Source organism: Caretta caretta, chromosome 3, assembly GCF_965140235.1.
Source record: "Caretta caretta isolate rCarCar2 chromosome 3, rCarCar1.hap1, whole genome shotgun sequence".
In the NCBI taxonomy this organism is placed as follows: domain Eukaryota; kingdom Metazoa; phylum Chordata; order Testudines; family Cheloniidae; genus Caretta; species Caretta caretta.
Genome location: NC_134208.1, coordinates 29559879 through 29582910, shown reverse-complemented (window position 1 = coordinate 29582910; position 23032 = coordinate 29559879). Strand labels below are relative to the sequence as shown.

The 23032-nt window shown below is 40.3% G+C and overlaps 1 protein-coding gene across 5 annotated transcripts in view; it reads left to right on the top strand.

Moving 5' to 3' along the window:
- Window positions 1-22716, top strand: part of LPIN1 (lipin 1) — a 106927-nt gene extending 84211 nt beyond the window's left edge. For 3 of the 5 annotated variants that reach the window (XM_048845530.2, XM_048845532.2, XM_048845533.2), the window contains 13 exons: window positions 641-831; window positions 2007-2100; window positions 3379-3448; window positions 4708-4785; window positions 4910-5002; window positions 6331-6410; window positions 8846-8990; window positions 10536-10684; window positions 11748-11834; window positions 12595-12747; window positions 15432-15546; window positions 16610-16713; window positions 18322-22716. In XM_048845530.2, coding sequence (XP_048701487.1) covers window positions 641-831; window positions 2007-2100; window positions 3379-3448; window positions 4708-4785; window positions 4910-5002; window positions 6331-6410; window positions 8846-8990; window positions 10536-10684; window positions 11748-11834; window positions 12595-12747; window positions 15432-15546; window positions 16610-16713; window positions 18322-18481 — 1519 coding nt within the window. In that variant the 3' untranslated portion in view covers window positions 18482-22716. The remainder of the gene's footprint in view (window positions 1-640; window positions 832-2006; window positions 2101-3378; window positions 3449-4707; window positions 4786-4909; window positions 5003-6330; window positions 6411-8845; window positions 8991-10535; window positions 10685-11747; window positions 11835-12594; window positions 12748-15431; window positions 15547-16609; window positions 16714-18321) is intronic. The other 2 variants (XM_048845531.2, XM_048845534.2) reach the window with 1 other exon arrangement.
- The last annotated feature ends 316 nt before the right edge of the window (window positions 22717-23032 follow it).

Sequence of the window (23032 nt, the reverse complement as noted above, 5' to 3'; positions counted from 1 at the left end):
AGGAATACCGGCTGTAAGTAACATTCAGCTAAATGAGAGTCTAGGTCAAAAAAGGATGTTAGGAAGGATACCTAAAATTATGCAGAGAAAAGATGGGATTCTTGAAACTTTGTAACAGATCTATACTTGTTCATAAGAAATGTGATAGAAAATGTGAAGCATTATATACTAGTCTCAGACTGCTGTGCAATTTCGTTAACGTTATTGGGTGTTATACTGCCCTTGATCCATGAATATATGGCTCTTAGCATAAAAGATATATACACAATATGCTTTTCACCTTGTTTGTTACCTGAAATCACCTAAAGTTTAGTATTATTAATATCATTATATTACTCTAACTGTACTATAGTGATTGACCACCTAGAAATACAAATACAAATGATAGAAAATTATTTTTGGATGACACATATGATGCCTTTATTTATGACAATGTGTTTTCTCCCCAGATATATCATTATCATTTTGGTTTAATTTCCATTAGAGTTTCTTTTAACATTTGTATGATCCTCTTCCCAGATCATACTATAGTGTGTTTACAGTTTGGGTTTGGGCTTGTGAAGGGAGAGAATTTGGGAATGATACAGATCAGAAAACAATGAGGACTGAAAGACTGTTCTCCCCCTCCTCATCCCCACAGCGGTGATAATATTGCACACGGAAAGAATGCAAATGAAAATGGACCACGGTCAGCCAATCAATCCCCTCACTCTGGTGGAAGTTCAGGTGTTGACAGTGGTGTTGAAGGCATCTCGGATGGTATAAGAGACTTGCCTTCAATTGCCATTTCACTCTGTGGAGGTCTTAGTGACAACAAAGAGATAACAAAAGGTACAGAATGATCCTATACCTTATGATTACATGTTGTTAGTCAACTCTCAACTCCTGTTAAAAAGGAAACAGTACCCTCTTGTGGCTAGAGGTAGGAATTTAAGGCTGAGGGAGTATGTAGCTCTTCTCCTTTGCATAAAAATGTCAAGTTCTGGGGTTATTAATACTATATTACTGATTTTAACTTAATGTAATATATTTTGGAAATTACTGTATTTACAGGTTCACTTCATGCAACTGTAATAAAAGGGTGCATTTGCTGTTTATTATGCCTATTACTGTGGTGTATAATTGATGATAAATTCACAGCTGTCACTACCATGGGCAGGTAGAATGGCCCAATGGTTAGGGTGCTAGCTTGGGCCTCAGAAGGCGTTGGTTCCATTTTCAGCTTCGGCACAGACTTCCTGTGTGATCTTGGACAAGTCATTAGTTTCTCTGCACTTTGGTTCCCCGTCTGTAAAATGGAGATAACACCTCTTCCCTACCTCTTAGGAGTGTTGTGTGGATAAATACATCAAAGACCTTGAGGTGCTCAGATACGAGTCCTGGGAGCCATTGAAATATCTAAGACTGACACTGCTCTGAAACTAGAAGTTTTTTTAGAAACTATTTAGAAACTAGAAGTTAAAATATTCCATACAGAGGGTAATTTATGATAAAGTAGTTCTATTTATTATATTGTTAATAATCCAAATAATTGTGATCCTTGAAGGCAAGGAGGGGAAGGGGGTGTTTGTCCAGGAGGGTGCATTTTCATTTTCCTCCAGGCCCTGCAAGTATTGATTAGGTTTCTGGCTGGGGCTGTAGTTCTGCATCGAGTCCATCAACACCTGTTCCCTAATTAGCCAGAGAAGGTCACTGAAGAGGTACATCCTTTCCCAGGAGTGAAAAGCCTGATCCTGCAATGTGCTGATCACCGTAGCTTTCATTGAGCACCTCCTGTGAGGAGTTAAGGGCACTGAGCAGCTCACAGGAAATACTAAGCACTTGCAAGATTGGAGATCTAAGCCCTGTCTCCATAGTACTGCTAGTCTCTGCCACCCGTGTCGTGAAGGACTGATCCTGAGCCTGCAGCTTAGCTCTTCAGGATGTTTTAATGCTAGTTATAGGGGGTAGGTTGTCCCATTGCAAGTACTGTATTTATGGGAGTATGTTTTAAATATTTCCAACAGATCAGTTCTTAGAACAAGCAGTAACGTATCAGAAGTTTGTGGACAATCCTGCTATCATTGACGACCCCAACCTTGTGGTTAAGATTGGAAATAAGTAAGTACATTTCAGCAGGCAAAAGTCTGGAATGTGGAAAAAGTACTTGCAAATTTTTAGTGCTACCCTAGGGCTTACACCAGCTGCACCATTGCTGAACAAATGGGTACTCATTTTTCTACTGTAGATTAACCCTGAGAGATTCAAAGCCAGTTATAGTTAATTAAGTAACTAATTTGGATTTCAAAGAGCTAGTATTGAATGCTGACAGTGTTCACACTCAATACCTAGAGTAAAAATAAAATGGACTATAAACCTTGCTAAGACATTCATTCAGTACAACTGAATGATGAATACTTATGGGGAAATCATGATCGGCCTGTGGCCATTCTATATGCAGAGAAAGAACCTACATCCACTGAATATATTATTCCCTCATCTCTCTGCTGACTCATTTTGTGATTTTGGACAAGTTGCTTAATTTCTTGCCTTGATTTCCTGATCTGTAAAATGGGGATAATACCACTTACCTACCTCACAAGGGTGTAGTGAGAAGAGGACTAATTAGGGAAGTTCTGATTAGGTAAGATGCTGGAGACCTCGAGTGTGATGCTGTGCAGACCTCACTCTCATGGGTAGTTGGGCGGCACCACTGAGGATTTAGCTTCCTAAGTGCCATAGGAGTTGCAAGCCCTCAGCACACCACAGAAGAAAGTCAGCACCTCACAGAACTCAAACCTGAACATTTTTACAGTGCCTTGAAGGGGCAAAGAGCAACACAGGTGTCTTGTAGAAAATGTAGGTCCCTGAGCTATGGTGCAGATATGAGGAATGGATGAGAAATACAGTTTCTGTTTGGGGCTTAGCTTTTCTTTCATGATCTCCTATGTGTCTTCTCCTCCTGTGGAATTGTGGTATAGTAAATATGCACTGTCCTTGTACTGGAAAAGCTTTCACATTAGGTACGTACACAACGGAAGCGCCAAAGTGAGGATAGATATTTGGGAATTTGGTCACCCTTTATACCAATTCAGAGGAGGAGGATTCCCCAGCCAGCAAGCCAGAGTCTTTAACCAGGTTCTTTGAATATTAACCTCATCCTGAATAAGTAAAGTATAATGTTAACATTTTACTGGAACTTTGCCTTAATAAGTAGACACAACCAAAGTAGTCTAAGTAGGACATAGATTTGCAGATCCAAATCTGAACTTCATGGCTTTATTCTTTAGTTTAAGTAAACTCCATTGCTTTAACTGACTGTGCAATTACTGTTAGGCTGTGGATGGGGATCGATGGTATTACAAAATGTAACAGTACACAAACTTTTTTGATTTCCAGGTACTACAACTGGACCACAGCTGCTCCACTTCTACTGGCAATGCAAGCATTCCAGAAACCTTTGCCAAAGGTGAGATTGAACATGAAAGTCAGTTGGGAAAGCATGAGCTGTGGCGTTTTTCATTTCATGAAAAATTGAAATTAATAGGCAGCAGGTTTAAAACAAACGGAAGTATTTTTTCACACAACGCACAGTCAACCTGTGGAATTCCTTGCCAGAGGATGTTGTGAAGGCCAAGACTATAACAGGGCTCAAAAAAAGAACTAGATAAATTCATGGAGGATAGGTCCATCAATGGCTATTAGCCAGGATGGGCAGGGATGGTGTCCCTAGCCTCTGTTTGCCAGAAGCTGTGAATGGGTGATGGGATGGATCACTTGATGATTACCTGTTCTGTTCATTCCCTCTGGGGCACCTGGCATTGGTCACTGTCGGTAGTCAGGAGACTGGGCTAGATGGACCTTTGGTCTGACCCAGTATGGCCATTCTTATGCATTTTAGATGCAACAGTAAAGGGGAGCCTTTGAAAAACCTAATATATTTAGAGAGAGAGAGAGAGATGGATGCTGTAGCTGAACTCTGCTTCTCATCTTTCTAACCACTAATAGAACTTAGATTTGATTGTGGTTTGTCTTATAATATCCCTTATCACCTACACAATTTTGCACTGATCTTTGGAGAGGAGGGGCAAAATCAGGCTTACAGTGGAAAGCTGGTTGCAACCTTAAATGAGGAGAGGCCATCATATATTTCCATAAAAATGTCTTTCTCCCTTAGTAGTCCTATAGGCAGGTTGCAAAACACCACTGACACCCTTGTAGTTTTAGTGGAGAGGCCAAGGGCTCATGGGTGTGCAAACGAAATCCTTTCACCCTTGGAAATGATCACTCCAAATCATGGATCAGACACGTTGGGTGTTGAGTTATTGAAGGGAAGTATGCGCTGTTGCCCTCCACACTGTATCTCTGGATAAATAACTGTTGGGTCTAGTCCTTGTCAATCCAGCATGTGTCATCTCTAAATTCCTATAAAAATAGTAACCCCACTACTCCCCACAAAGGGATGATAAATTTTTTACAAATGTTAGTTTTATTTTAGAGAGAGTAACCCACCATCTTTCCCTTTAGTTTGTAGCCTTTGCACCTGAGACCTCTTCCAAAAGCTGATCACCTGTTTTTTTATATTTTTTGTAACTTACAATTTTCATTAAACAACCTCAAATCAGACGATTATTTACCCATGCTAGACATTATACTAATGCCATTTTATGCTTTCTTTTTCTTTTTTGGTTTGACCTCCTTTTCTTTTTCCTTTAAAAACTCCTCAAGTATTCGTGCTTCAGTTACTTCAGTGCAGTTCTGGATGCCATTAGGTTTTGCTTTTATAAAATTTATGGCCCACAGACAGTATGTTTCCTTTTCTTCTGTTTATCCTTGGTTGAAATTGTGTTCCTCATTTTCCTTTGTTTGCATGTGTCAGGTTGTCCCTTTCTTTTGTTCCATTATTTATGTTACCATCCATTTATCACAGGCCACTGTGGAATCTATTATGAGGGATAAGATGCCCAAGAAAGGCGGAAGATGGTGGTTTTCATGGCGAGGAAGGAATAGCACTGTCAAAGAGGTAAGTTTAAAAAGCAGGTGGAGGTAGTTTTTGTCAGAGGTTTGAATCTCATGTAGCTTACATATGCATCCTCTAGAGGTTGTGCTTCTACAGACAGGACACACACAAGAAAGGCATTTAATCCAAAACCCATAAGTCAATAGAAAGACTCCTATTGACTTCAGTGGATAAGGCCCTTAGCTAAAACATTTGTCTATTTCACTTCTACATTTGTATTCACTGCATCTACCTTTGGCAGCATAATCTGATAGATTAGTCAGGGACATGGGGACCAAGAACTGCTGAGTTCTTATCCTGGCTGTGCGATTAACTTAATGTATGTCATTGGGCAAGTTGCTCACCCTTTCTACAGTTCTGCTTCCACATTTGAAGGATAATAATATTTATTACTAGAGCTTGTTGGAAAATTACAGCAAAAGCTAAATTTGGATGAAAAAATAAAAGAAATGTGTTTCCTCACTTTTTGTTAATCCCTCAACAGCCCATTTTTCAACAATCTCTGGGGACTGGGTGCTTTAATTATATCTTCAAAGCTGTTTATGAACATTGAAGCACTGTGTAAGTGCTATAATAACCACTGTTCTCTTGCCCATTCAACATACTTAATCTCTAAAACTTCTGATAATCTGTCTTCATTTAATTTTTAAAAAGTTGAAATATCTGATACTTGAGTTTTCTAAGTTTACATAAAAGAGACACTCTTGTGAACTTTAGTTATGAGCTTCATATAATTTTTTTTTCTTGCCATATTCTTCTGCAACTTACTGAATTCTATGACTGCCTTCTTGGAAGTGTTCCCTTGTAAACTGAGCTGTGACAGCTGCAATTAGGTAGAAAAAGCTTTAGTTATTGCTGTCCATTTGTTTCCATGATAGCCTCGTGTAACTTTCATCATTTGAGATGAAATTGTCAGAGCTAAGTCTGCCCAAAATAGGTTTGGTTAGCAGATTTTGTTAATGGAGTTTCTGAGCAGTGAGTGTCTACTGGTCCCACAATTGCCACCAATTCTTGCCATTTGAAATCCGCCCTCTCTCTGTATCTGCCAAAGAAAAACAAATTTCAGTTTCTGCTGTGGTTGATACTTGCGAGTATTATAGTGCTCTGTGCAAAAATTTTCGTACAGTAAACCCTTGATTTTTTTTTTTTAATCATATACATGCACAGAACCAAGTCCTGCTTGCCTTTCTCACATTTATAGACTTGGGGAAAGCAATAGGAATACCTGCATGAGTGAAGCAAGCAGGATTTAGCCAAAAAGATTATTTCCTTTAAATTTTTCCTCTTTCTGTCTACTATGGAATTCACAACTTCTCATATCTGTGTTTTAGGAAACCAAGCCAACACAAGATTTGAGTGGGAATGTGCTTACTACAGAAGAGGAGTTATCACAAATGAGCATTGCAGAAAGGTGCGCAAAAAGAGGGTTGTAGCCAAAGTAACTCTGGATCATTTAAAAATGAAAGCAGGATACTTCAAGTTTTTCAATGGCAGAGCAGGGGAAGTAATGAGATCTGGTTGAGATTTGTAATCTGTTATGCTATCCTATCTCTATATTTGATCCTTTAATGTTGGTGAAATTCACCCATGGTAAAATCCACTTCACCTCCATAAAGCCTAAGCCAATGAAGTGTGGGGGATTCTATCTAGGGCCAGGTTGTGGGTCTGCAGTACTTTAATGAGCCTTTTCCAAACTTAAGTCTGTAAAACTGGACTTTCTTGTTCTGGCATCTCCATGACTACTCTCTCTCTCCTTATATGTTAGCCCTTCTGTTTTCAATCCTAGCCATATGCAGGAAGTTTAGAAGCACCTACAAATAAATAAAAATTGGGCGGATGTTTCCAAAGCTTTTTGCACCTCACTGAAATCAAAATGTCCTAGATCCTTGTAATATCCCCTGATTTATGAAGATTTGCAGTCTGACATCTCGCTGTTTGCTTCTACATACCTGAGGAGGCTCAGGAGCATAAGTTGTTCCTTTCAGAGGGATTCTTATTCCATCTCTGTCATGCAGGGGACAGGAAACTCCACAGCTTTCTATTACTTCTTCCAGGGAGAAGCAGAAGAAGGGTTTTCAAAGCCAGAAGATCCTCCTAATTTATGCGGCTCTTGTAGTATTTCTTGCTGGCCCCTGAATCTCCACTTAGGGAGGATTCTGCAGGGCCAGCATTAAGTTACCTGCTGAAGTCCCATGGGGATGAAGTAGCAGACAGTAGCTGTCTTCTGCCTGGTCTCCTTTTTGCACAGCCCAAATCCCATGGACGTACAACCGAGTGGCTTACCATGAACACGGCAGTGCCCGCTTCCGTGCTGTCCTCACTCAGATCTGCCAGAGTTGGAGAGGGGGTAGTAAGATCCAGATTCAGTTATAGCTTACACATGCCAAATTAGCTTGAGGTTTTTTGGAGGCTGACATTGCAATCCAGGAGAACTAGCTGGAATGAGGAGCCACCAGTGGTTAGTTTGTGCCAGGGCAGTACCCCAGCACCTCTAGGCTTGGCAGTTCACAGCTCCAGCACCTTTGCTGCATCAGTTATTAATGTAAAAAAAAATTGATTGAGCCCCAGCACCTCTTTCATTACAAATTAAGCACTGGGAGCCACCTTTTGTTTTGGAGACCAGAGACTGGCAGGTTAAATGTGTGGCACATACACTGCTGCCTCAATAACATACATTATCCCAAAACTGCAAGATCCATGAGTGGACCTGAGAGGACACATTCCTCATCAGTAATGTTTGGTTCTTTGTCCCTTACATGTTTGTTTAGAGACCCAGCCTTGAAGCAATATCGGAACTTCAATCACACTTCACTCTTTAATTACTGTTTCGTGTTTGAGTTTTAACGACTTCAGAAACAGATCAGGAAGGATTTGTCGCTGAAAACCATTCTGTGGTAAATAGAATATTGAGTAGCAAGCAGTTTTTAGGCCAGATATAGCAACCACAGAGTCAGGCGGGCTACAGCATTAAATGCTGCCCATCACAACATGCAGTATTTATGACACCAGGGTCAGGACTTCCCAACAACACGCAGACCCAGCTGTGACAGAAAACAATGTGAACGGTGATATATTAAAGATCACATTGGCAGTATGTTAAGAATATTTGAAACTACCACCTAATATGACAGTTCTGTTTACCATTAAAATTCTTTCTTATGTGAAAAATTTTCCTTGACAGGTTTTTAAAAACAATTATGGTAGGAAAAATAGTTTTATAATGATGCATACGTAAACTAATATAATGCGCAGGAACAAAAAGTTGTTGGCATTTCATTTTAACATTTTGAGTAGGGCAATCCTGCCAGAGTTGTCAGTAAAAATATAATCCCATTGGCAAAAATTGCGGCTTTCACAAAGAATGGATGGTGCAGGTTATTTTCCATTAGAAAGTTGCATTAATCATGTTCTGGGTTTATTCTCTAATTGCTGAACTCTTCATAGATTAAATACATTCTTTTCTTTTCTCTTTTATTTCCTTAGAATGAAACTTCTTTGTAGTTGCTCACATTAGCGAACCGATTTTATACCTTGTTTGAGTTTTTTAATGAGTCAACATGGACTGTAATTTAAGTCTGTTAACTTAAAGTGACAATACTAGCATACAGACAAATGAATAGCTCGAAGAACCCAAATATGAATAATGGAAGACATGCGTGAATGAGAATTCAGTACTTCATTGATATATTTCTAAAGTCATGTTGTAAATAACCTCCCAAGAGACAGTACTTAGAAGCAGAGAATCAATTGACTTATTCAGTGTCAGTGCTAATGTATTTTTAATGGATACCCAAATGCATTTACTGAGAGATGATAGCATCGTTTTCTGTCTGTGTGATGTTCCAGACTAAAGGATGAATCTTCTTCAAGTGATGAAGACCCGAGAGCTGCAAAACCAAACATTGGGTCATTACAAACAAACTCAAGTCATCTCTCATTATTATCAGGAATCAGTTACAAAAAGACCCTTCGACTCACTTCTGACCAGCTTGTGAGTTATTTTTACATATTCCTTCCGAAATGTCATTTCTAGCTCAACAGGCACAATGCAGTTATTCAGGCTAGCACAGGGTTAACAAACTCTTAGTATTTGTGCTGACTACAAGGCCTTATGAAATTTTAAAAAATGTCTTAATGTTTGAAGTAAATCTCATGCTTAATGGAAAAGGTGTTTTATTGACAAATCAGGAGATTGAGGTCTTCCAAAAAGCAGCCTACAGTTAAACTCTGAAGTCTGCATTAAGACACCAAAATAAGGGACCTGGTTTGCTTAGCACCCAACAGTTCCCATTGCACCTGTCAGAAGTCTGTGAATCTTCTGTGTCATGGATGAAATTCTGTATCTCTAGGAGGCGTGGCACAGAACTGGCAGCCCAGGTGTGGATGTGAGTGGTGTTAAGGGACCTTTGTACCCTCTCTATCGGGTCTGCCTTTGGGATTGAAGAGGCCCTGGGAATAATTTAGACAGTGCTGGGGGACTGTCTAAGTTAGGGCAGCTTCCCTGAACTGCTTGACGGCTTGCAGTGCTGCCAGGAATTAGCACAGTGATGTGTGCTATGGTCCTTTCCCTGACAGTCCATCTGACTCTACTCCTGTCCCCAGCATGCCCCCATGCCAAGTTTTGTAAGGGAGTTCTCAGAGGACAGCCTTATGGCTGTTATGCACAAGAAGAATCCTCCACCAACTGGAAATGAGGCGTTTAAGCCTCCTTTATGCTGCTCCAGCTCTTTTACCTGGCTTAAAGGGGCCAGGCGCTCTGAGTGTGTGTGTGTGTATTTTTCTCTCTCTCTCTCCCTCCCCCCTCACACATGCACACACACAGAAGACAGCAGCTTCTAAAAGAGCTGTTTATTAATTTAGTGTGACCAGGACCATATTAATTTTCAGTTCCTCTGCACAGAGGCATTGTGACTAATGCTGATAAATACTGCTGTTGCTGTTCAAACCCAGGGTATTAATATTTGATCTGGAAAATATGGCTATTTAGGAAAATGCATTTTCTCACATCCACACACACAGCTAATTAATTTTCAGAAGTAAACATACTTGTGGAATACAACATTAGGCAGCCCACCACTCCCATGTGGCTAAATGAGAGTGTTCTCTGTAGATGGCAAGAGGTCCAGAATTTGCCTTAAGAGACAGATATGGTTTATTGGTCATATTCTGTAACAAATTGAGAGCAGGGATATATAAATTGAGAGCAGGGGTATACAAAGCTCGGGGGGGCTTATTTTTCAGATGCAGTAGTTTTGCAGGGGCTTGAAGCCAGTCTTTTTTTGCTGCCATGATCGCTTCAGGCTGTACTGTGACACTGATTGCAAAGCAGAACTCCTTATTGTTTTTAATTCAGCTTATGAATCAAGGGCACAGCATGGCCCTTGCAGCCAAACTCTGCTTCCATTATTCAGTAGATAGTCCCATGACAGGAAGGAGATTAACACATGCCTAAGGCAATTAGCATTCTCCCATTTGTGTTTATACTATTCTGTCCATTTCACCTGCACAATTTGATCTTGCTAATAACGTTTCACAGAAAAGTCTAAAGCTCAAGAATGGCCCTAATGATGTGATCTTTAGTGTTACGACACAATATCAAGGCACGTGCCGCTGTGAAGGCACCATCTACCTATGGAATTGGGATGACAAGGTTATTATTTCTGACATCGATGGAACTATCACAAGGTAAGATGACAAACGAGGCAAGTTTTTACCTACCAGGCAATATCTCTTTCAGGCTCAAAAAATCGTTATTGACGTAGGGTTGGGGCAAGGGACCATTGTGTTCAGGATTTGAATTTTCATGTTTAACCTGCTTTTCCATTGAAGCAAAAAACAATCCTATTACATTGACTGGATTGTTAAAGGCTGGTATGTGCCATACTGTTGATCTGTTTGTTACTTATAGGCTTTTCTGTGGTGCTTATCACAGTAATATCTGTGCACCTCACACATTAATGAGTTCATTGTCACATCCCATCTGTGAGGCACGCTGGAGTGATGTTCATTCTGGTGTTAGAGATATGACAAATTCCAGAGCTAATCCAGTGGGACAAGGCAGTGTGATCTAGTGGACAGGACACCAGAATAGGAGTCAGGGGATCCGGGGTCTATATCTGCTACTGAGCTGATTGGGTATTGACTATGTCACTTCACCGTTTTGTGCCTCTGTTTCCCATCCCACCACCATGGTACACTCTGTCTGTCTTTTCTCTTTGGATTGTGAGCTTGTCAAGACAGGGACTGTCTGATTGTATCTGTGCAATGCCTTTCACAATGGAGCCCTCTGTCTTGGTTGGGGCCTCTGTGTGCTACATAACATAAATAGTAATACTAAATTCATTATACTTACAACGGGGAATGTCACTGGAACCAGTAAAGCTATTTCCCTTATTTTCTAGATGGTGAACTGAGGCCCAGATCCTCAAAGGAATGTAGGTGCCCTAACTCCCAGTGAAATCAATGGGCGCTAGATGCCTTTGAGGATCTGGACCAAAGGGATTAAGCTATTTGCCAAGGTCACACAAAAGATCTGTGCCATATCTTGGACTAAAACCCTGATCTCTTGAATCTCAGGCCAGTGCATTAGCCAAAAGACTATCAGCCCGCTCTGCTAGCCAATGAATGCTTAGGAGGGCATGTATCAGTACCACCTTTTCCTTAAAAAAAATTTGAAGTTGCCTCTGCCTGTTCTTTGGAAGTTATTTCTTGCAGTGCATTTGCTCTGTTTTTCCCCGTCTTTATTCAGGTCAGATACTTTAGGCCATATTTTGCCCACTCTTGGCAAGGATTGGACGCACCAAGGGATTGCAAAGTTGTACCATAAAGTGAGCCAGTAAGTATTCAGCAAATATTTGTGTTAATTTCTCTCAATTTAAATGCAAAACCAGATGCCTGTTCACAGCTCCAGGTGTCCAGCAACTATTTACAAGAATAGTGAATATAGGAAATGTGTAAATTACACTCACAACAGGAAATTGGACAGGATGAGTAGGATCAGGCTAAATGGTGAAGGACCTTAAAAGTGAGGACAAGAAGCTTGTGCTTGATGCAGTGATGAAGGGAGAACCTGTAGAGGGATGCAAAGAGCTGATGGGGGTTGGGGAGGAGGGAAGGTTGATGGCATCAGTGTCAGAGAGAGGATTATGGTAGTCAAAATGCAAGATAAGGGCCTTTGCTATGACAAAGCCCCACAGGTGGGTTCCATTTAAAGTAAGGTTGATGCAACATTGTTGCTGGATGCATAATGTCTCTTCTTAAGAGGACTCATTTCAGTAAATGGTGAGGGATGTGATGCAAATACACAGAGCCAGATTTTATGTGGGGGCCATACAAATCTCTGATATAGATTTTCCTCTTCTGGTATAAATCAGTGAATTCATTGGAGCTATGCAGATTTTTGCTGTCTGGCTTGTAATGTTTTTACTCCTTAGTAATAATTTGTGAGCTCTTATGGTTGAAAGAGGTTAAAGATCTGAATCTCTAATAGTCATGGCTTATGTCCTAGGCAAATAAAATATCACACAATTGTGAAAATGTCCAGCTTATTATTTAAAGTAATTTCTTCCTCGTTTGTTTGTTTGTTTGTGTAATAGAAATGGGTACAAGTTTCTGTATTGCTCGGCACGTGCTATAGGAATGGCAGACATGACGAGAGGATATTTGCACTGGGTCAACGAACGAGGAACAGTGCTACCTCAAGGACCTGTGTTGTTAAGTCCAAGCAGCTTGTTCTCAGCCTTTCACAGGTATCATTAGGTAGTAGCTTGTACCCAATACAAAATTCACCTCTTATGTGACCACTTTAAATTATTCTCAAAGTTTCCAATAGGAGTTGGTGCAGCCTTTCGTTGAAGACCAACCTCTAGTAGGCAATCAAAGTTTGCTAGTATCTTAGATGGTTACTTAAGACAGGTCTCATTTTACAGTGGTAGCCATTAAAAAAATCAGCATTTGCCAACAGATACCACCTGTTCACTACACAGTTACCATGATATTTCTAGTTATCGGTACTTTCATGAATGCTGACTTTTTAATGGCAATCAATGTGCAATGTCTGTCAGACAGTGTACATGTTTTATGTGAATTGTTTTTTACAGAAGACTTTTGATCAATTTCAGTGGTTTTTGACGAGCTGCTTAACAAAAATGTCACATTCAGTTTCATGTGGAAATGCATATTTTACTCAACCGTATCACAGAATATTATAAAGAGAATGTGGTTCTTTCTGATTGTGAAACTAAACTGTGTGGACACGGAAATCAAATATAATAAGTTTTTAAACACATAGCTTAACATGTCACACAGATAGTGAAACTAATATCTACTTTCTACTTCAATGAAGCTTGTTAAGTGACTGCTGAAAATATTGTGGGTTATTAAGTGCAGCAGGTCAAGAAGAGCTCTGCCCCTAGTTGGTTCCTCCAGCACTTGCACCAGGAAATTGTCCCCTACCCTTTCCAAAAACTTCCTGGATTGTCTGTGCACTGCTGTATTGCTCTCCCAGCAGATATTAGGGTGATTGAAGTTTCCCATGAGAACCAGGGCGTGCAATCTAGTAACTTCTGCGAGTTGCCGGAAGAAAGCCTCGTCCACCTCATCCCCCTGGTCCGGTGGTCTATAGTAGACTCCCACCACGACATCACCCTTGTTGCTCACACTTCTAAACTTAATCCATTCTTAGTGATAGATTTAACCAGCATGGCTTTTGGGGAGTTCTGGCTCAGGGTTTGTGTGGGTTGGGGAAAGGTGGCTTTCCTCCCACCTTTGTGCCTCCTTGATCCCTGAGTCATCTGGGGAGCTGCTTCAACTCCTGATACAATTTAGAGCTACCTGAAGGTTGGCCTAGCTTGTACTTGGCTGCCTGTTGCTCTGCCCATACAACTGCCAATAGCCAGAGTCCAACAGCACTCCAGTCATGCCTCAGTTTCCCTGGTAGCATTCCATAGGTGTGCTCCTGGGCTGGGGTCTGCTATGTGGAATGATGCAGGGCCAGCTACACCAATTCTGTACGTGCAGGATTCTCTCTCTCTCTCTCTCTCTCTCTCTCGGGAATTCGCTCGGGGACAACTCTGTCACCTGTTTGGTCCCATTTTGCCAAGAGAGGCAGTTGTGAAAGGGCTGCAGCCCAGAGATGAACTGGCTCCTCTATTCATTATTCCGTAATGAAGCACTAAAGAGAATTAGAAGATGCATTTGTCTTTACTTACCTCTAATTGTCATTGATGGATGACCTCGCCAGTGGAAGTAGCTTAATTGGAGGTAGTCCTTTGGATCTGGTACATGGTGAAATTTAAATCCCAGAGAGAGCGTAGAAAAGCTATACAAAGGGAAGGCCATTATAATCTATTGACCCATTCTGTAGTTTTCAGTAAGGCAGTTTATATCATTATATTACATATACCATACATCTTTATTTAGAAATTGCTGTTGTCATAAATATAAAGGGAAGGGTAAACCCCTTAGTTAAAGGTAACCTTGCTGGCACCTGACCAAAATGACCAATGAGGAGACAAGATACTTTCAAAAGCTGGGAGGAGGGAGAAAAAAAAAGGGTTTGTGTCTGTCTGTATGCTGCTTTTGCCGGGGACAGAACAGGAATGGAGTCTTAGAACTTTTAGTAAGTAATCTAGCTAGGTATGTGTTAGATTATGATTTCTTTAAATGGCTGAGAAAATAGCTGTGCTGAATAGAATGAATATTCCTGTCTGTGTGTCTTTTTTGTAACTTAAGGTTTTACCTAGAGGGATTCTCTATGTTTTGAAACTAATTACCCTGTAAGGTATTCACCATCCTGATTTTACAGAGGTGATTCTTTTCTTTTTACTTCTAAAAGTCTTCTTGTAAGGAAACTGAATGCTTTTTCATTGTTCTAAGATCCAAGTGTTTGGGTCTGTGGTCACCTATGCAAATTGGTGAGGATTTTTACCAAACCTTCCCCAGGAAGTGGGGTGCAAGGGTTGGGAGGATTTTTGGGGGAAAGACGTGTCCAAACTCTATTTTTTCAGGAACCCACATAAAGTTTGGTGGTGGCAGTGGAAATCCAAGGGCAAAGGGTAAAATAATTTGTACCTTGGGGAAGTTTTAATCTAAGCTGGTAAAAGTAAGCTTAGGAGGTTTTCATGCAGGTCCCCACATCTGTACCCTAGAGTTCAGAGTGAGGAAGGAACCTTGACAGCTGTCTATATTTCATTACCCTTGTTTAGTAGCCACATCTTTACCACACTGTTTTTAATAAAAGTACCTTTGTTTAGGAGGCTTGTTTTTACTGTGAACTTTATCTGTGCAAACATCTACATTTAATAGGAGCCCTGGCTTTAAATGAAGTTGTATGGACGTTTTCAGTGCTAGAATCTGACTAGATGAAATGTATTACATAAAATAAAAATAAAATAGGGGATGTATTTATGAAATACCTCCTTTTTTATTTTAGGGAAGTGATAGAAAAGAAGCCAGAAAAATTTAAAGTTCAGTGTCTGACAGACATCAAACATTTGTTTCATCCGAACACAGAACCCTTTTATGCTGCCTTTGGAAACAGACCTGCCGTAAGTAATAGCTGCAATTATTTTTGACTATGAAATGGAAAAGTGCTGTTGTTGTTATTCAGTATTTCTTTTGTGGTAATGCCTCAGGACTTCAAATAGGAATTAAGGCCACATTTTATTAGGCCCTGTAAAAACGAATAATGTAAAGTCAGTATCTCTCAGTCAGAGACTTCACAGTTTAGGATGTGGATGATATTCAATAGGTGAATAAAGAGACAAACATGGAGGGCAAGGTAGCAGTAGAGACATAGGTATTTGCATAAGTTAGCAGTCCCAGCAATCCCAGGTCGTTGACAGCCTAACTGTATTTAAAATCTGTAAAGTTGTTTGAAAACACTGAGAACAATGCCTTTCTTCGGCACTGTTAGAAGTGTGTGTCCAAATTCCACTCCCATTCACACAGCACAACCCCAGTGAGCAACGTGTGGTTGGTGTAGTATAAACCAAGGCAAAATTTGGCAGGTGAAAGTCAGAGGGACTTAGACTCCAAAGTTACTTAGCCAGTTTTGAAAATTGTACCCCTGTGTCTGTTTAATCTCCTCTAGTAATTATGATAACTTGGGGCTTGTCTACAGAATACATAAGCGCACAGCAGTGGGGAGTAAATTCTAATCTGCACTAGTGTGTAGCATGCTAACAGGCCCATCTGGATCTTGCTGCCCTACACTAAAAGTTCCCTAGTGCACATTAACAGAAACCATTTTACAAACAGCACTATGTTAATGTGCACTAGGGAACTTGTCGTACATGCCAGAAGGGTCCACATGGGCCACTAAATGTATGACATGCTGGACAAGAATTTACACTTCCCTGGTGCACACTAATGCACCATGTAGACAAGCTCTTAGTTCCTATAGATTTTGTTAGGCTTAGTTAATGTTAGTAACATGCTATGAGAGCTTCTGATGCAGGATAACACGTATATTCAGTACCAATACTTTGCACTTCAGTATTCTTTATATATTATTCTGCACTATATATTCTATAAAGAATAAAATGTATTGTGCAAAGGCAGAAGTATGGTTTAATTTTTTTTAAGTTTAAGTTTTTTCTTTTTTGCCAGGACGTTTATTCCTACAAGCAAGTGGGGGTCTCTTTAAACAGAATATTCACAGTTAATCCCAAAGGAGAACTTATACAAGAGCATGCAAAAACCAACATCTCATCGTAAGTAGTACTTCATGGGCCAAATTCATCACCCAGTTGACGATGAGAGTTAAACCAAGAATTTATTTGGCTCTATTTTAGCAAAGGTTTTCTCGAAATGTTTAAAATGAAATATTTGGATTGATATAACAGTTGATTACTTTAATACCAAGTCTCCACTTGACATTATTTGAACTAACAAGAAAGATACTCACTGAGCCAGCAAATAAAATAAACGTTTGTTTTTTTTATTTGCTTATAGGGATGCTGTCCGCTTCTAGTGCAGTCAGTTTCAAAAATAAGTTAAATGTAGTTTTCCGAGTCCCTCTGCCATGTTTTGTGATCTTTAAATAATTCTTTCTTTAAAGTTTCCCCTTGTCAGGGTTTCTATGCAAAAGACTTGGGCAAACAAAAGCTGAAACTAACTATACAGTGGGCACAGCTAAAAGTGGCTATACACAAATCCCTGTCCAACTGAAGTTAATGGGAATTTTCCAGAGTTTAAATGAACTGAAGGCTTGATTTTGGAAGCACTTGCACACACTAGACATCCCATTACAGTCAACAGAACTACTCACATGAGCAGGGTTCTACAATCAGGCCCTGAACAAATATAAATAACTATATTTTTCTCTTTCAGTTATAGGAACCTAAGGGTAAACTGGTAACAATAGTGGATAGAAAAAAAATCAGACAAATGTAGATTTAAATGTGTGTGTTCCTTTAATTCTCTTAGTGTCTATGAGCCAGAATGTGAACCTCTTATTCATACTGGTGGACAGTTATTCACAAGAGCATTCCCTTTGACTCAGTAACACTACTTGTGTGAGTAACTGCTCACTAGTGTGAGTGAGGTTCGTACTCCTTATATCTGAGAGGTACACAGAATGTTCACAGCAGGTTACAAAGACATTTTTAAAAAATCATTTTATAGAGTTACAAGTAGAGGGGGGAAAAAAAGAAATAGTGCATATAGTTATCACGCTACAGTCACTGCATGTGAGCAATCCTGGAACAGTAGCAGGATTGTTACAACGTGGTGGTCTGATAAATGTCAGGATGCTGCAGTGAGTCAGCCAGGTGGAAAGAATATGGTTTGAGACACTGAAACCTCATAAACATTTTAGTCCAAATTTTCAACAGTGACTAATGATTTTTGGGTGCCTGCAATCCTGGGTTCTCCACTTGAGACACCTGAAAGGGGCCAGATTGTCAGAGTGAGTACTCAGCTCTTTTGGAAAAAAATGAAGCCTCTTTAGGATGTCTCAAGGGACCCAGTAAAGGAGAAACCCCAAATTTCTAGTCACTTCTGAAAATCTGGGCCTTAATGGTTGGGGTTTTTTTAATAAATAATTCTTCTATGTGGGCTTCACCACCTAACCATTTCCAAAATAAGCTGCGATAAACTCTGCTTTCCAACACATAACCCTTTGAACATCACTGCTCAAAATGAATGCCGATGAAGGGGTGGAAGCCAGCTGGTTGGACTGATCATTTCATGCAGATGAGCTTTATATTGTATTGGTAACATGCATTAGGGTTCCAAGAGCCTTAGGTGGGCATCTTTATTTTTAAATCAAAATAAATAAACAATCTGAGATGATTTAAACAGTAATTTTTCCCCCCCAGTTACGTCAGACTCTGTGAGGTGGTTGATCACCTGTTTCCTTTGCTGAAAAGAAGCCATTCTTCAGACTTCCCTTGTTCTGATACCTACAGTCAGTTCACGTACTGGAGGGAACCACTACCACCTTTTGAAAACCAAGATATTCTTCCATCCTCATCTTAAATTCACCTACAGCCTCTTGGCCTCAGTTCAAAGGACTGGTCATCTTATATTTAAAGGACACAGCTTGGTTTTTGCCTTGGACAGATCAGCTGGAATATGTGCTATTGTGAGCATTGTATTCATTTGTTAAAAGCAAATTTGGAACTGTGTTTCCATGCTTAAAGTCACCTTTCCAATGATTAGGAATGGGAGTGGTGGTTCCAACTTCTCAGCCAACATGCTCAAAATGTGCAACAGTCTTCTTAAAAAAAAAGATCAATTACAAGTGCAATGATACTGGTTTTCAGTTAAAAATACGATAAGATTTAGTTAAAAAACCCCACCAGTGGTTCTCAACGTTTTCCACACCATGTCTGCCATGAGCCACCTTCCCATTGAGCCACAACCCCCTTCCATTTAGCAGGATGGGAAGGGCAGGGTTTCAACACTCTGACACCAGTTTGTATGTCTGTCTGTACAGGTTGCAACCTCTGTCAAATTAAAAATCCCTCATTTAAAAGAACGGACAGTAATCCCCTCCCAAACAAGCATAGGATCGTATAAGAGTTATTGGGACAAAACTTTAGCTGGTTTAAATTGGCTTTTTTTTTTCTGGGAAATAAATAATGCACACTGTGAATTGAAAGTAAGGGAAATAAAAACATGTTATCTGATTCTGTCATCCCTACTCACCTTGAGCAGTACCTTAATCCAAAAGCATTTGGATTAAGGCAAAGTGTAAGTATACAAGTGGAAGAATTCGACCCATTAGGTGAAATCTTGGCCTGGTTGAAGTAAATGGCAAAACTCCTGTTGCCATCAGTAAGGTCAAGATTTTACCCATTGATTGCACTGAGTTGCACTTTGCTGGAGCTGACAGCTTCAAGGGATTTGTCACAACTGAAAAGTATTTTGTGAAGCATTTTCTATGGCTAAAATGTGAACTTGCTGCTGGTTAAGGATGCATCTCATGATTTCAGTTGTGTGTGCTTTGCAGTACATCTGGCCATCTTTGGCATCAATGAAATCTTCCTTTTTGTTTTCAGTTCTGTACCTGAAAAGTTCTTTTCTCATTTGCACAGACACTGGTTGTAGGTACTGCTCTTTTATGTTACTTACTTTTCAATGCCTTAAATTTTACCTGTGTGCATTGGAGTCAATATTGCAGATCATTTGAGAGCATTTTTCAAATAATGTACTGCAGTACTTTGCTTTAAATTGTAACTGCAACTGGCCATTTGCCAAATGATCAAAACATTTGTGTTTGGAGATAAATAATAAAATGATTATCTTTTTTTATTTTTAAAGATATTTGGCTGGAGGTATGTCCAAAGCATAATTGCTTTCTGAAAATGGTATCATGGGATTCCATATTTAGTGTATTTCAGTTTCTCCCGTGTTAAATTTGCTCAGTGTAAAAGGAAAGGCTAGACCCTGCTCCTGATTTAACTCAATGGAAGTTTTGCCACTGGCAGTGGGAAATAGATTGGTGCCCCAAAATATGGATTTTTCTAACTGCTGGCCATGCATACTGACTCATTTTGGATGTTAAAGTCAAGGGGCCAATTCACATTGCTCTGCATCTTGAGAAATCATTTACACAAGTGCCCAAAGACTTTCCTTCTTGTGCAGCATCACTGGATCTCTGACCCACTAAAAGAATATTTCAGGTGCATGTATGCTGTACTTAAGTCAGAATTAGTGCACAAGGAGGAAAAACACATTTTGACTTTCAGTTCGTAGGTCAAGTGTGCTGGGCTGGCAGTTTTAAACAAAAACAAATATCTTTTTTATTGTAAACTGAACAAATTTGGTATTGAGTCCCTGAGACACCATCAATGTGGGCCTCAGGGTGCCAATTTTAGAGAGTCAGTCTCTAAGTACAACCACACTGTAATTTATATGATGTGACTCTTGGCTGTATAAGCAAGGGATTAGGAGTAGTGATGTGATTTTCTCTGTATAAAGCCTCAATGAGACCATTGCTACAATATGTCATACAGGTTTTGATGACCACATTTTAAAAAGATGTTGAAAAATGGGGAAGGGTTCAGAAAAGAGTTACAAAAATGATTCAGGGAATGGAGAAAATGCCTGAGAGTGAGGGACTTAAAGGGTTTAGTCTGTTTAGTTTAGCAAAAAGAAGATTGAGAGGTGATTTAATTGCAGCATATGAGGAGGAGAAAATCTAGCAGAGAAAGGAAAACAGGAACCAACAGCAGGAAACTGAAGCCAGACAAATTCAAATTGGAAATAAGGCACCATTTTTTAACATGGGAGTGTGGGTTCTCCATCTCTTGATATCTTGAAATCAGGGCTGGATGCCTTTCTAAAAGATATGTTTTAGCCAAATACAAGTTATTAGGCTCTGTAGCAAAGCGAGACACACCGGTGTGGCACCACCTGCTGGTCGTCTTGAGAATTAGCTCGATTCCAGCCCAGAGCGCCCTCTGCAGGCTGGTGGCTCACCTGCCTCAGGCCCCATGTCCATCCTGGACCCCGGTGCCCCTTTACCTCCAGGTTCTGCCCCGGCAGTACCCCCTCCCAGGGAAACCCCCCACCCTCTAAACCCACCTTGCCTCAGTGGCTACTGCCAGTCATCATCTAGTCCCCGCTCACTGGGGCAAACTGCAGTCTGTCATGGCCACTCATTGGCAAGGAGTTGGACCAGCTACCTCTGACTATCCCTGGGCTGCACCTCTGCAACCCCAGTACCTGCTTTGGCTTTTAGCAAGGCCCACAGCCTGGGGATTTGCCAGGCTGGAGCTCCCCAGCTCCTCTTGCCTTTCCCCAGCACTGCCCTGCTTCAGATACCATCCTCTCAGGCAGCTAGCCTTTCCCACTCCAGGGCTAGAGTGAGACCCCCCCCAATTCCTGGCCCCCGGCCCTCTTATAAGCTGGCCACACTTGTTGTCAGCTACTCCCTCAGCTTCCCCCAGCTGTTCTCACTCCATTTCCCAGCTGCAGCCAGGGCTGCTTTTAACCGCCGTTCTGCGAGAGTGGGGAGATGACCCACTACAGGCTCAATACAGGGGTATAAAATTTAATCGCCTGTGATATACAGGAAGTCAGGATGGATGATCTAATGACCCCTGCTGTCCTTAAGCTGTATGAAACTATGAAATATTCTTTGTAGATATTATTTATGACCCCCCTGTCATTAACTCTTGAGTTACCGGATGAACATATTAGCCATAGCCTGTCTGTATTTATTTTGCTAATGGCCTGTTGTAGTGCATTTATGATATAAAAAATTCCCAGCCACTTGACAAGATGCACTCAGTTCAGTTACCCTCCTGCAGTACTTAGGGCCTAACTTTCAGAGCTGAGCAACTGGAACTCCCATTGATCTCACCCATAGTGAAACGCATCTGAAAGGCAGGTCCATAGCATTTATTTGCTGATGTGCCAATAAGTAGTGAATCCAGTTTTAATCACTTTTTGGTATTGGAAACAAAATGGCAATGTAGATGAGTAGCTGATCTAAACCATTTCAGTTTGAAGACCCTACTACACTAGGGGACATTGTGCTCTGTCGAAGTTTGACTGTAGCCGTCTAAACACCCAAAGGTATATATTACTCTTAGCTAATATTTATTAAATTGGCTCATGGGGAGAACAGTTTGGAAAATCAAAAGCTTGTTCTGTTAGTAACAAAAGATTTTGCTCCATTTTATAATATTTTTTAAGTGTACGCTATAGTTTGCTTTGGCTGTCAGGCAGTTGTCTGCCTACATCTTTAAATTGGATTATTCATTCATAAAGAACAAAGTGGAATGGTTAAAGGAATTCTTACTCTTTCCGTGAAAGAAAAATGGTGCCTGCTTTCAGTGTAATGGTGGTTTCTGTTACAGAAAGAATACTTTTTGCTAACATAGTGCAAATGCAAACACCCAAACCACAATGTGCTCTATTTCTACAATAGACATATTATAAACTTGACTGTGGGGTGGTGACTATTGTTTATTTTCATGAATCTGATGACTGTCCCACTCAACACGGGTGGTCATAGGAGGGGGAGGATAATATATGCATCTTATCAGTTATATCAAAGCTAAAATTTATTGACAGCTTTCGGGGTTGGGGGAATGTTTTATTTTATATTTTGGTTTGGCTCATCATTTCTATTTCTATTTATATACAGGATTTGCTCTGTCTAATGCACTGATGGAAATCATTGTAACACCTCATTTTGATGTGCTGAATGCAAAGACGTTAAAGATATATTGTAATAAATGCAAACAGCTGAAAAATAATTTTCTGCCATTTCAGTTCTTTGACATCTTAAAAATGGTCAGCTGTGGCCTTGTGTCTTTTGGCCAACTTGAAAGAATATTGTGTTGTGTGATAATTGTGTCCATTAGTAATGGCTTGTCTTTTTTCAGGATTACCTGCTGTCACATCCAGCATTTGTAGTATTCACCCTGTGGCATTGCAGAGAGCCCGGGAGCCAAAGCTAATGGAAGATGCCATTGAAGGTGGCCTGGCCAGAGTGCCTCTGTTCTCCCACTAGTCCTGGCTGTCAAAAAGCACTTTAGTGTCTGGAACAGCCAGGCAGACATTAGAGCAGTG